The 14,055-nt window shown below is 38.4% G+C and overlaps 1 protein-coding gene across 1 annotated transcript; it reads left to right on the top strand.

Annotated features, from left to right (window-relative positions):
• Positions 1–1,496: 1,496 nt before the first annotated feature.
• On the top strand, positions 1,497–6,733 carry LOC115926043. The gene is made up of 3 exons (XM_030990328.1): positions 1,497–1,825; positions 5,434–5,757; positions 6,329–6,733. The coding sequence occupies exons 1-3, from the start codon at positions 1,627–1,629 to the stop codon at positions 6,679–6,681; spliced, it is 876 nt and encodes a 291-aa protein (XP_030846188.1). The 5' UTR covers positions 1,497–1,626; the 3' UTR covers positions 6,682–6,733.
• The last annotated feature ends 7,322 nt before the right edge of the window (positions 6,734–14,055 follow it).

Raw genomic sequence — 14,055 nt, 5'->3', positions numbered from 1 at the left:
CTTCGTTGAAAAGTATGCATACAATTCGAAAATGTTAGTAAACTGGTCTTTTATGGGTTTCAAAACACGGTTTATACAGAGGCAGTGATTCTAGGGAGCCCTAAACGCATCATCGTTTGTAATATTGTTATGTATGTGATAGCCCAGAAAGGACATCGCGGATTTTACGAACAAATTATGCGACTTGACGCATATTTTGTCGCGAAATTCGCGAAGAGCCGCATATTTTTTGTGATTTTGTCGTGAATTCATTTGTCCTTGCTTAAGCGGTAACCAAAGGACGAAGCTGATTTTCACTCACAAATTCGGAGATGAATTAATGTAGCCCATTCAAAGTCCACCAATTAATGTGTGGAATTGCCAATTTGATAAGTGTAAAGATCGCACAACCGCTATACTATTCATATGCAATATATGCTATGTGTCTTGTGTATCAGCGCAGCGATCGTTACCAATACCAATTAAAATGGGCATGATGGATATAAGAGGGGGAGTCGGATGGGGCGGGGGGGGGGGGGGGTAACACAGAACTAAGGGGTAAAACAAAAGATAATTATTTTATGACCTATGTAATAAGTACAAAAATAATGAATCTCATATAATAATGATGCTATAGTCTTCTTTTAAATTGTAATCCCTTCACCTTTAACCTTAATAAGTCATATACATTTTCTATCGAAAAAGTTTACCAAATCACCGAAATTATTCACCAAGTTACCGTCATGTATATTTTTTTCTACGTATCAAAATTGTCCGTGTCAGGGCAACTTTTCAACACGTCAGCGTCGTGTACATTTTCTATAGATAAAATTAATATGAATTTTTCACCACCCTACGCTGACATTTCACCACCCCAGCATCATGTACATGTTCTATGTATGTTTGTATATATATTTTTTCAATGTGTGTTTCTATTAGGCCTTTAAAGATGAAGTTGAGTTCTGGTCATGCGATTGCATTGTGAAAGAAACGGTGTGGAATCGACCAGAAAAGGTTGATCATCTAGCATATGAGAATTTGTGTGTATTGCAAGGTTCTGGAATCATCAAAATGATAAGAAATTTGGCCAAGTCTTGGTAAAGTTACAAACACTGTACACAGAAAGATGTATATGGGGCTACACGAACACGTGGCGTAAAAATCCTACCCGGATTTTTACGATGTTACATGACATATTTAGAATATGATGGCATTTGAAAGGCCATGGTTTTCAGGGAACATGTCTTATCTGATGTTCTTCCACACTTGCATAATAAGAATGATAACGCTCACAAATAATTGTTCACCTCTTCCCAGAACTCAACCTTCTCTTTAAACCAGAATGTTCAAAGTCCATATTCTCTTTGCTTCCGGAAACTACATTCTAAATCACTTGTGACATTCTTATAACGCACACCAAAGGAAAACCTACTCGAGGAATTTAGTGGTGTAATGAGTAAAAGGGGCATTTTTATCACTCGGGCAAGTCTGATTATCGGTACTCCAGTGACATTTACACAAGATAACTAGTTATTAGTCACCAGAGCTTCAAAGGAAACGGGATCGAATACCTCAAAAGTGGGAATCGAAACAGATCTACATACATACCCTCTCCTCAGCAGTGGAAACATTTGTAGGCCTTATATCATGTCTAGTTTAACTAATCTGTTTGATAATGAGGACCGATATCAAGATGTTTATTGCAATGGTTTCTCTCGGATCGCCATGAAAGATGTCGTTCTCAAAGAAGTGTCTCAATATTTTGACGACAACGTGATGAAGAAAATGACCGACGCATTTCCAGCAGACGATCAATTTAATCTTCTTGGTGTTGGTGTAGGTGAAGGTACGTTTGTTGAGGTCTTAAAGTGTAACATGGTCTTAAAGTGTAACACGACCCCCTAGCTCCTGAAAAAAGAGTCGCTGCGTGCGCGCGGCGCTTAAGCCCCAGTCCCATATAAAGCCGGACCAGCACGGACGAGCACGGACCACTCCGGACCATCCCGGACCATGGTCTGGGGTGATCCGGGATGGTCCGGGATGTTTTGTTCAAAAAAAGTGTGATGCTTTTAAAGCCCCAGTCCCATATAAAGCCGGACCAGCACGGACGAGCACGGACCACTCCGGACCATCCCGGACCATGGTCTGGGGTGATCCGGGATGGTCCGGGATGTTTTGTTCAAAAAAGTGTGATGCTTTTAAGCTACAGTCCCATATACGTCCCGGACCGTCCCGGACCATCCCGGACTCCATCCGGGGTGATCCGGGATTCGGTCCGTGTTGACACCGTGTTGGCACCGGGGTGGTCCTGGATGGTCCTGGGCGGTCAATAACTCACTCCCGGACTGCCACGGATCAACACGGACCGCCCCGGCGCCACTACGGATGACCCCGGAACCAGCACGGTGGCTACACGGATCACCCCGGATCAAACTATTGTCCCGGACCGTAGCTTTAGCTACAGTCCCATATATGTCCCGGACCGTCCCGGACCATCCCGGACCCCATCCGGGGTGATCCGGGATTCGGTCTGTGTTGACACCGTGTTGGCACCGGGGTGGTCCTGGATGGTCCTGGATGGTCCTGGATGGTCCTGGGCGGTCAATAACTCACTCCCGGACTGCCACGGATCAACACGGACCGCCCCGGCGCCACTACGGATGACCCCGGACCCAGCACGGTGGCTACACGGATCACCCCGGATCAAACTATTGTCCCGGACCGTCCCGGACCACCCCGGCAGTTTTTGACCGTCAAAAACATCCGGGGTCGACTCCCGGACCGCCCAGGACCATCCAGGACCATCCAGGACCATCCAGGACCATCCAGGACCACCCCGGTGCCAACACGGTGTCAACACGGACCGAATCCCGGATCACCCCGGATGGGGTCCGGGATGGTCCGGGACGGTCCGGGACGTATATGGGACTGTAGCTTTACCGCGAAGCATTTATAGACTGCGCTCCGACTGCGCTACATGCACAGCAGACCGTGTTAATCGCCATTCGTTATGGGGGGACAAAGCCATCACCTACCTACTACGTAATTCTGGCGTGTTTCATCAAGTGACTTCAGTCTAATAGCAATACCAGTTGCCATTAGAATTTGGAGATATCATTGTTTCTGATTACATCTATCTAGCACATTTAACTTCTCTTGATGATGAAAATATGCCGGAAAGTAAGCCGCAAAGAAAAGAAAACAAATGAAAAAGAAATTGAAGAAGCAGAAGGAAGGAAAGGAAGAAAGAAAATGGGATAAGAAAGAAAAAAGAAAAAGTAAAAAAAGAAAATAAATATAAATAATAAATGAATAGAATATAGGAAAAAGAAACCAAGAAAGATAGAAATAAATTGAACGAAAATTGAAATGAAAAGAAGACGAAAGAAGAAGGGAAAGGAGCAAGATAATATTGATACCATGTCTTCACTTCTAGTCAACCTCTTGTTTTTTTTTTATAGGCCTGGCTACCTTTTTTTCCCTTCTTTCCTTTATCTTTTTCTTATTTTTTTCTCTAATTTTAAAAGTAATCTTGGTTTCTTATATTTTTCTTTCCTTACTCGTATACTGTGAAAAAATGATTTCATCCTATGGCGTATTTCATCTGGATTGTATGTTTGTCACAAGTTCATAAGTGCCCCTTATGATATCTGATAATAGCCCTTTTTATTGTTTACCTTGACACGCGTCCCCTCTAATAAGTGCCCTTTTACTTTTTGATATGTGCCACTTTCCCCTTTTTAATAAGAGCCCCTTCCCTTTCTCATAAATTCCTCTTTGACACATGCCTCCTTTTCCTTTCTTGTAATTACCCTTTCCCTCCTAATGGGTGCCCCTTTTCCCTTTTTTATACGGCCCCTCTCCTTTTCATAAATACCCCTTTTCATCTTTGATAAATGCCCCTATTAAAATCTTATAGGTTCCCCTTTTCCTGCGACAAATGCCCATTTTTCATTATCATTAGTGCCCCTTTTAAAAATCTCTGGTGAGTGCCCCTTTTCAGGTGCGAGAAATGCCCCGTTTTCACCACTGATTACTGCCCCTTTTACTTAGACACATGTTCCTTTTCTTTTCAAATAAGTGTCCTTTTTCCATCTGAGTGCTCCATTTTCATTTATCCATAACATGTGCCCCTATTTTTTAAGCGACTAAGAGCAACTCTTTTTCTTTAACCCCCCCCCCAAGCTTGTGTCTACGCTAGATCGCATTTATAGTTGATATAAGTGTGTTATATAGTTTTCAGTCTTTCATCATCGTGATTAAAATCCCAAGCTGTAATTTTTCGCACAGCGACCTCACTTATCTTGAAACTTTTGCTTCCATGTCATGTAAGTGAATATTCAGATTGTGCAAAGTAACATGATGCTTAAACAGTAGCTAATTGGACCATGCATGTTCAGTTAAAAGAGTCTGAGAAACAAATATTGAAATCATCCCTCATTATTGTGACCACAATGTAAACAATTTTATATTTTTGCTTTGAGATTTCCCTTTGTATGTGCCCTCCCCCCCCCCAGAAAGTGTCTTTTTTTTTGTCCCCCCCCCCCCTGAATATATTGATTAGTTAGTTAATTCGGCGAGACATTGCTGCGGCCAGCTGGTTAGTTCGAGTGAACAGCAAACACTTGGCTAGATGTATTATGCCAAGGCGCTGTGCGCATCGACTAATTTTTCAGGAACTTAGGCACCGTGTTACACTTTAAGACCATGTTACACTTTAAGACCTCAACATACGTTCCCCTTTTCATTTGCCTTTTCCTTTTTTCGGTTCCATTAAAGGTAATACAAAATGGCAGTATGGGTCATGAATCTGGTTCAAATGAACATAGTGGAAGCATATGCGATCCTTCAATATTCAGTGATCATTGTCGCGGTTGAAATCGAGTCTTAAGTTATGAAATTGTAAATAATAAACTCTGTATGTTGAAAAGCTCCCTCTCAGTGTCAAGATATTAATTAAGTCATAAAACAAGGTTTCTTGACGTAAATCGACCGATTGGCTATTCCCGCTTGGAAATTATATATCACAACTAAATATTCCGAGATTTTCATGGTCGCAGCTACCTTTGTACTAATTACTAATATAGTAAGCTCTATTTGATTTTATCAAAATTTACCGGGAGCACCGGTAAATTTTGCTATTCAATTTTTCTCAAAAGCAGAAGCGTTTTAAGGGCTAACTTTTCTAGTGCTTATATTACAATCAACAGGGGCATCCAAATATTTTAAAATTGTAAAGAATCACTATCCAGCCAATTTTCAAATTTCTCAAAACTTTGTATTACTTTTAATAATATGCGATGGATGTGAAGGAAAATATACAACAGACATAAAGCCTATGTCGTATCCAATTAAAATTGACTGATTTATATTCCCTTTTCTTCTTCGAAAATGTGGCAACTCAATCAGTTAAATAATATGAGTGCTCTTCGTAATTTCACCCATTCTTTACAGGCCATCATGAACTTCACTTTCTAAAGAGTCTTGGATCTCACTTCACGTCAATAAGAAATGTAGCTGTAGAGCCAAATCAAAGCTTATTCGAAACATTCAAAACCAACGCAGCTGCATGGAGTTCTGATGATAAATCCAATCATGATTCCCGGTGGTTCACTGGTCCTCTCTCGCAGTTCTTTTCTGAAAATCCTTTGGCGAAGTGCCAGTACAACCTAATCAGTGCTATACACTCGATGTATCATACTGGTGACCTTGAGACGACCTTCACCAGGCTGATGTCAATGCTAAAAGACAATGGCATCAAGATCATTGTATTGTCAGGTAGGCTTTCGTTCAACGAATCAATTAGAAAATTAAATAATAAAGGTATCGTGCCCATGCAACACAACAAACGAAAATACCTAGTGAGACAATTGCCAAATCGTGATTTCGGTTTTAAATTTAAATCATCGAATTAGCAATCCTTATCAAATTTGAATTAGTTTTTCTTTCCTTTCCTCTAAAGGAACGAACGGTTACAATTTCCAATAAGAAGTGAAAGCCCCCCCCCCCCCCCAGTTGATATCGTTGGTTCAAACCATAAAATAAAACGGTTATGCCGTATCAAGAAAATGATGATTACAAGAACTTTCGCAAAAATCAACTTTTTGCACTTTCGATAGCCTTGGACATCACAAATTAAATTTTGCAATCATGAGGATGGCGTATTACGTAGACCAATATTGATTTCCCTGGGATATACAGTAGGATATATTTCCTTCAATTACTTTCTCGAAAATCTTTTCGATCTCGTTATAATTTTCTCAATTGAATGCCTCAATCGTTTTTATTTAAATAACTATTTGGAATCTCGTTCCAGTTTTATTTTCTTGATATATCCGTTCCATTTCAGAATGCAAACTGATAAAAGAAACCTTCCTTCAGAATACATGGCTCCCGTTAAGTTTCCGCGTAACCGGAAAATCACTTTCTGATGAAATACGCAAGGTGTCCGAGCAAAAAGGATATACCGTTAGTACAAAGAAGCTGGATATAACGTTGGATCTCACGGATCTATTTGATGAGGAGTCGGAGCTAGGGGACAAACTAGCTGATTTCATAACGTGTACAGCGTACTTGCGGAAAACAGCATCGGCTGAAAAGCTGGACGCATTGATGTCGTTTTGGCGGTCGTTATGCTCACAGGAGGAAGATGGACGCATGCGCACGTTGTCACACGAATCTATCATGGTCATATCAAAGTAAACGAGCATAAACATCAACCTTCTTGGAAAAAAAAACAGTCAAGAAAAAGACAACTCGTTCATTTCACATGATAATATTACTATCTCAGGACCAAAATCCAATTGAAACCACTTGAAATCTCCAACTGGTTTCAATTGGTTACAATTGGAACCAGTTTGGAATGTTCAATAGGTTTCAACTTACTGGATCCAGTTGGCTGTATTCAATTGGTTTCAACTGGAACCAGCCATCTGATTGGTCGAAATTGCATTCATAAACTTTAATTATTCCTGTAAAATTCCTTGTAAAATTCCAAACCCATGTAATAGTTTTAAAAAATAGTTCTAAAATCCCAGTAACCATGATTACCGGGAAAACAGTTCTAAAATCCCAGTTACCATGGTTACCGGAAAAATAGTTCAGTCTTGGTGAAATGGTTTGAGCGATCGAGGATACCGTACGTGTGCGAAGAATTGGTCGGTATTTTCATACAAGACAAGACAATTCCAAACAAGACAAAAATGGCTAAAGAAACTCTCCCAAGATATCAACTTATCAAATGCAAGACTCGCTGGCACGACAGCAAGAACAACAAAAAAAGGGTACGTGAAATTATCCATAAACATGTTCGTTTAGTTGCTGAAAATGGAGTACCAGCATAGACGTAGACGAAAATAGATCTAGGCCTAGTAGTCAGGATGTCTGATCGCCCACCCGATGTTGTGTGCTGAAATTCTTCCCATAGAGATTGCACGCAATGCAGTCTCTATGCAGTCTACGTGCATTGCGCGACCATGCAAAAAAAGTCAATTTTTTTTTTTTCAATTTGAGATTCAAACCTTTATCTGTTCTGATCCTGAAGGTGATACTCAATAAGTGAGGTGTCATATGAAAGCGCAGGTTCTTCTCCATATTTCCCACAGGACCGGCCCACCCCCAAAATTGTAAAAATATCTTGCTTAGACTAGAATCTAGATCTAGTCTACTCTCAAAGATACACTCATAAAAACAACCGTGCAGATAAACTAGAGAAAGGCCAAGGTGGTGTCATTAGTTGACTCTTTTGTTTTACGGCATCTAAAAGTATTAATGACTGCTTTAATATTCGAGAAATAGTTGTTTTTATACGCTCTCGGGAAGGTTATAATTGGGCTATTGCCCTGGGCACGCCTCGGGCAATAGCACAATTCTAACCTTCCCTTGAGCGTATTTAAAAACAACTATTTCTCTCAAAGCAGTCATTAATACTATAATATTACACCCCCTGCCAGTCAATAACTGTGTAATATACAATATTCAGAAAATAGTATCAATTCTTCAAAGTTCATAATTTTTTGTTGTTGTTGAAATGTCATGCACGCAATGTAGATCAAATCATATAACCTGGGCGAAGGTATAGGGGAATCAAGTTTTGGGGGATATAAAGGGAAATTAATGTTATTAAACTATATGAGCAATTGTTAAATAGTGAGGACATGACGTCACAAACTGAAAACAAAATTGGCAATTTGTGTAGTGATTTTCATTGTTCCATTTATATACTTTTTCAAAAATTCATAACTTTCTTATTAGTTATTCGATTTTGCTCAAACTTGTTTTGATTGGTTTGTCTGATTTTTCTGCTTCTATTGAAAGTAAGTTATTTCTGGAGTGGACTTGTACTTTAACCTTTCTGCAAGAGATATGTCTCATAAAATTATTGTCATGCCTATATTTGTTATACATGTATAAATAAATCATTGCCTTATCATTATATGTGTCTACAAGTTTCCATTGATTGGAATGTCAAAGAGTTGTCTGTGTTTTGTTCGTTATTGAGATAATTAAAAATAAAGGTGAGTTCTGGTAAAGAAAATATAAAAAAAGTTCTCACAATATCAAACAAAAATTACATTACATGTTCAAGATAATAAATATATGTCATTTGCCAAACAATTTGGGTAGAAAATGTATACTAGCTGAGTAATGAGCATAAAAAGGTTAGGAAATCAAGGTTAGTAGCCCCGACACCATTTGTGTAGTGCCATATATATCTTTCTGTGTACAGTGCTTGTTACTTGACTAAGACTGGGCCAAATTTATTATGATTTTGATGACTCCAGAACTTTGCAGTACACACCAATACTTGCATGATACATGATCAAATTTTTCTGATCCATCCATTCCACACCTTTTCTTTCACAATGTAATCGATGACCAGAACTCACCTTTATCTTTAAGATCTGAATTTCAAGTTTGCAGACCTGTCATTTTTAAATCCTTTCCCCCTTATGTAACCAAGCACAAACAAACCAAAGAGTTTTAGCATGAACATGGGAGCCGGTCGGGGTGGGGAGGGGGAGGGGGGGGGGGAGGATTACTGTACCACCTCCGTTTTTTTCCAGGGCGCACTGAGGAAAATCCTGGGCTTCCCCAGTGGAAAGGCAACTAAAATGCGACAACCTTTGTGGAATTCTTTTTAGGAAAACAAAAAGGAAATAAGCAACCTAAACTGTGATATATAATAGTACATGTATATATAATTAAGATTATTTTTTTTTATCAAAATAACACTTCCAGTGGCATTAGCGAATAAATAAAAGCCTTACTCTAGACAAACATATATTGTGAAACATCTTATTAGCAATATGATGTATATTTCGCAAAGACAGGGTAAAATAGTTGCTTGGTAACCTAAAGTGACTTAAATTTACTTTGAGAGATGCTCAATAAACGCTGTGGATATATCGTTTTTGATGAATCTAATGCTCCTCAACTGCATTAAAAATAATAATGACTAAAGGTTCATGCTCGAAACCACGTATTTATTCAGAGATCGTGACCGATCAACAGCGAAACACAGAACACTAGGGCTGGGTTATCTCATACATAGACACGTTTCTATAGTAAAACACAGAACACTAGGGCTGGCTAATCTCACACTTAGACACGTTGTTTCTATAGTGATGACCATGGTTTAATGACCAAGCAAAGGTTTCATTGGTTCACGCTGTCGCTCATTGTAACCCGACTCTCATTATTGAAGGAGTGAAGGAAAAGATACTTACCAAAATTGCTTCACTAAAATTCGAACGATTCAATTCGATTGATCGATTGAACACCATGAGTGCGTTTGGGGATTTTTAAAGAATGATTTCACTTTACAATGATGAACGTATTCTCCTCGAGTATATTGGATAACAATAATATTTTATATTGTCAACATTTCCCTGTCGATTGAAGAAATGAATATATCTGCAGCACTGATCGTTATCGGATCTCATCAATGACTCCTAAGGATTTATTTTTTAGCTTTTCAAAAATGGTGAGTTGTAGCAAACTGTCTTCTGTAATATTATACAGTTAACCCCCACCCCCCATAAATTATAAATTTCAATAATTGAATTCAAATAGTGAATGCTAAGAGAGTCTTTACACTTATTTACTTATTTACAACAAGAAAAAAAGAATTTGAACTTGGAATGAAACTGATAAACTGCTATGTCCATTCGGTTGCATGGAGCGGAAACATGGACATTGAACCAACGTTATGAAAAAGAAAACTCACATCTTTAGAAATTTGGGCTAACATGAGAATGGTGAGAATATCATGAGCATTTGGAAACTAGCAGAGAAATATTGCGTATAGCAGGGCTTAAACAAGATATCAATATGAGAATAGTTAGAGAAAGATAGGCGAGAAATGTCGTGGTCATATTAAAAGACGTCAGAGTCTCTTGAAAGATATATTAGAGGGAGAGGTAGACGGTACTAAGCCGAGAGGGAAGCCAAGAACCAACTGGGAGGAGAACATAAATACCTGGGGGGTGTTTCACAAAGACTAAGATCGATTTTTAGTTAGGTTCATTCCACTAGTTCCTCTTAACATTCCTGACATTGGTTTCTCAAGGGACATATAAATTGTGGTCACAAATATAGAGAATTTATATTTTTTGGATAGTTCATTATTAAAGGAAAACATATTATCTAAAGATCGCAATGGCGAGAGCAAATAGTGGCAAGTGTGGTCTGCCATAATTAAGTCTTAATCTTAATCTTAGTCTTGTGTAACACTCCCCTGGTGTGGAATGACACTGCAAGCGTGTATTGAAATGGCAGATAACTGAGACGTGTGGGAAGAATGTTGCAATCAACCTCCAAGTTCGAAATCTTCTTTCTTGTATTAAAGCTTGTATTAGGCTCTGAAAATTGTTTAAGTTCCTATAATACATATCCATATTTGTCACTTGAGTATTTTATTGACATGAAGAAATGAAAGAAAAATGAAAGAAAGCAAATGTTACTTTGAACTCGAACTTGTAGAGGATCCAATCTTGTCGAAGCAACGGTAAAAACAAACAGTGGTGCTACGACATTTTCAATGATACAAAAAGACTGTGAAAATAATGAAGATCTGATTATTACTTTTTTGTGTTCCCTTTTACCCACAGAATATGGAACAGATGACTCGTTGGAAGATACTACATGGCATTACAACTTGTTTGTCCATCGGTACGTACTGCTTTAATATAACATGAACTATTTGATTCCTTTTTCCCTGATATGTATTGAGCAGTGCTTTGGTTCTTCGAATGCTTGAGAATCTCATGTCTGTTGAGGTGTCACAAACAGTCTGTATGCAAGAAATCACATTTGATATCATGTATGATGATGATAAAATATGATAATGATGATAATAATGATGTTAATGATAATAACAATACAAATAATAACAATAATCATGAATGGTGCTTGATTTTCTTTTGCTCGATTTTGCTTGCTTAACGCATTCATAACCTCCTTATTTTGTATCAGATGTTCACGGTTACGAATGATTTTATTATTTTCTGTTCTTTGAAATAAATCTCACTCACAGTCTTACTGGTGTCATCAGAAGTAACCGACGGAGCAAATTCATGTTGTACAGATGGACTTGGCTTGAACTACACACTACCAATGTTTAAGGAGTGTAGGAAAAGACAACATTCTAATGGCAGCCTAGTACAGACCATCCCAAAGCTCATATCTCTTGACATCTTTGCTAGATGCCCTATAAGAGAGGGTACACCAGGAAGACCTCACACCTACAGAGTTTGCAGACACCCTGGTAAATATCCAGCTAAGCATAGATATAACTAACCCTTTTTATCGCTTCATGTCATCACATTCTATGAAGTGTTTCTGGTATTTAAAGAAGTCTACTTCTTGTCAAGGGGCGAAAAAAAGTTGCAGTGTATATTCCTTATTCTGCCATTTTCTCTCCTATTTGACAATAAACAAAATATGTATGAATAAGATGAAAATAGGCTGATACTAAACAAAAATGTCTTTTTTTTGGAGACTGGGAGATTCGGTCCTAAATTTTCAAGGTAGTCCATTCTGTGATGCCTTCTTCGTGCTTACACTGCTCTAATTCTCTGCATATTACTTGTCTGGTTTCAGTTTCCACTTCAAACTGTCCCCAATAAAACTTGTATTCTGAATCATGAATAAATCCCTTAACTTGCTCCTTAGTCCAATCAATATTTTTGATCCTACAGGAGTACTGTTCACCATCCTGCCCCTATATCCACTGAATGTGTGTTCATGTAGCAGCGTTTTGACATATGATTAAACTATTTCATCACAAATTTTTTACTCATTTATCGAAATAATATAATATATATTGGTTTAAATAGTATCAAGAACGCTTCTACTTGCATTAACATGCGATAAACGTTTTGTTCAACTTTTATTAATAAATATTGAAGAAACATGAATACATAGTCTGAAAGAGATGAAGGCATCCTAGGTTGCCACTGACAGGCGCGGATCCAGGATTTCTTAGGGGAGGGGGCCCAACTTTTTTTTTTTTTGCTCCCGAAAATTTGAAAATCGCGCCGGCCGAAAATTCGCTCAGTGGGGGGGGGGGGGGAGGGTGGTACAGAGCACAATTTTTTTTTTTTTTTTTTTTTTTTTTTTTTTTTTTTTTGCTCCCGAAAATTTGAAAAACGCGCCTGCCAAAAATTCGCTCAGTGGGGGGGGGGGGGGGGGGGGGGGGGGGGGGGGGGGGGGGGGGTAGTGAGCACATTTTTTTTTTTTTGATCCTCAAAAAAATTTCAATTTGCACCCCCCCTTGAGCGCCAGGGGGGGGGCCCAACCCCAAAAATCGTAAAAATCACGTGATTTTACATGATTTTTTCTCAAGGGGGGGGGGGCCCGGCCCCCCGGGCCCCCCCCCCTGGATCCGCCACTGGCCACTGATGATACACACAGACATACATAAAATCACTGAACAAAAAACTCCGGCAAGAGTCTTGTTTTCGAGTTCACAAATTTTAGATCACTTTATTAAGACCATCGTCAACGACTGAAAAATGTGACTTAATGTGTTGTCTGTGAAACAACAGTTAGTTTGTAAGAGCGCTATAGAAATTACTTCATTGTATTGCATTGCATTGCCTTTAAAGGTATAGACCGGTAATGGTAAAATTGCGGTTTAAGGGTTTTGGGTGCAAAATATCCATTCAATATTGTTTAAATAATTGCCTTCAGATGTTTAGATGGCAATATTTCAACCTAAATTCGCAAAAAAGCAGAAATTATGCCCAAATGCTGAAGTGCATTCGCGATATCTATCAAGGCCGGAACGATATGATAATTTATTATAATATCAATTATTAGACGGATTCCCGGCAAAATTTGTATCATCACGTACTAGTAAAAACATATTTTTTTACATGATTGGTAATAAGAGCTTCCATTTCATTTTGAGATGGGGCGTTTCTAAAACTGGTCTATACCTTTAAATAGACAACATTTAAATAGTAGCACAATTTAATAGTGAATGGCCTCAAATCAACATAACGACATTAGTATACTCCAAACGAGAGTGGTAAGAGATAATTGACAAAATACCGAAGAGTAAAGAAAAGTAATTGGGGGAGTAGAATAAACGATGTTTCCATAAGGAAAGTTAAATCAAAAGGTATAACAATCTAACAATTGCAAGGGGGACATCAGATGGTATTAAAAAAATAATAATTAAGGGTGTGAAGGAAAAAAGGGATTAAAGGGATAGTTGAGTTCTTGTTTAAGACCGCAAATTCCTTCAAATGGAATGGTAATTGCTTTTATTCTTATTCATGATATTTCTAGCACCCTTTTAGGATCTAAAATTGCTATGAAGGTACTTTTAGTCTGTAAAATGTGTGAAATTAAAATTAAACACGAGTATCAATTAAGCTACCCTTTAAAATAGAAATACGGTTACTGTTTATCAGTTAATTAATTAATAGTATCAATACACGAGCCGTTGATAATATCAATACACGGGCCGTTAATTAGTTAATTAATTAATGATATCAATACAAGGGACAGCTGGTTGTGCATTTTATAACCATCATGAAAAGCCAACAAAAAGCAAACATTGGCATT

The sequence above is a fragment of the Strongylocentrotus purpuratus genome, unplaced genomic scaffold, assembly GCF_000002235.5.
Source record: "Strongylocentrotus purpuratus isolate Spur 01 unplaced genomic scaffold, Spur_5.0 spur5_scaffold_19, whole genome shotgun sequence".
Taxonomy (NCBI): Eukaryota; Metazoa; Echinodermata; class Echinoidea; order Camarodonta; family Strongylocentrotidae; genus Strongylocentrotus; species Strongylocentrotus purpuratus.
Note: the sequence above shows the minus strand (reverse complement) of the source record. Positions and strands in the feature narration are given on the sequence as shown.

Excerpts from the sequence above, each read along its gene's own strand:
- LOC115926043 (XM_030990328.1), top strand. The coding sequence starts at position 1,627 with ATGTCTAGTTTAACTAATCTGTTTGATAATGAGGACCGATATCAAGAT. Across the intron at positions 1,826-5,433 it reads TGGTGTTGGTGTAGGTGAAG|GCCATCATGAACTTCACTTT; the intron begins GTACGTTTGTTG and ends CATTCTTTACAG. Across the intron at positions 5,758-6,328 it reads CAAGATCATTGTATTGTCAG|AATGCAAACTGATAAAAGAA; the intron begins GTAGGCTTTCGT and ends GTTCCATTTCAG.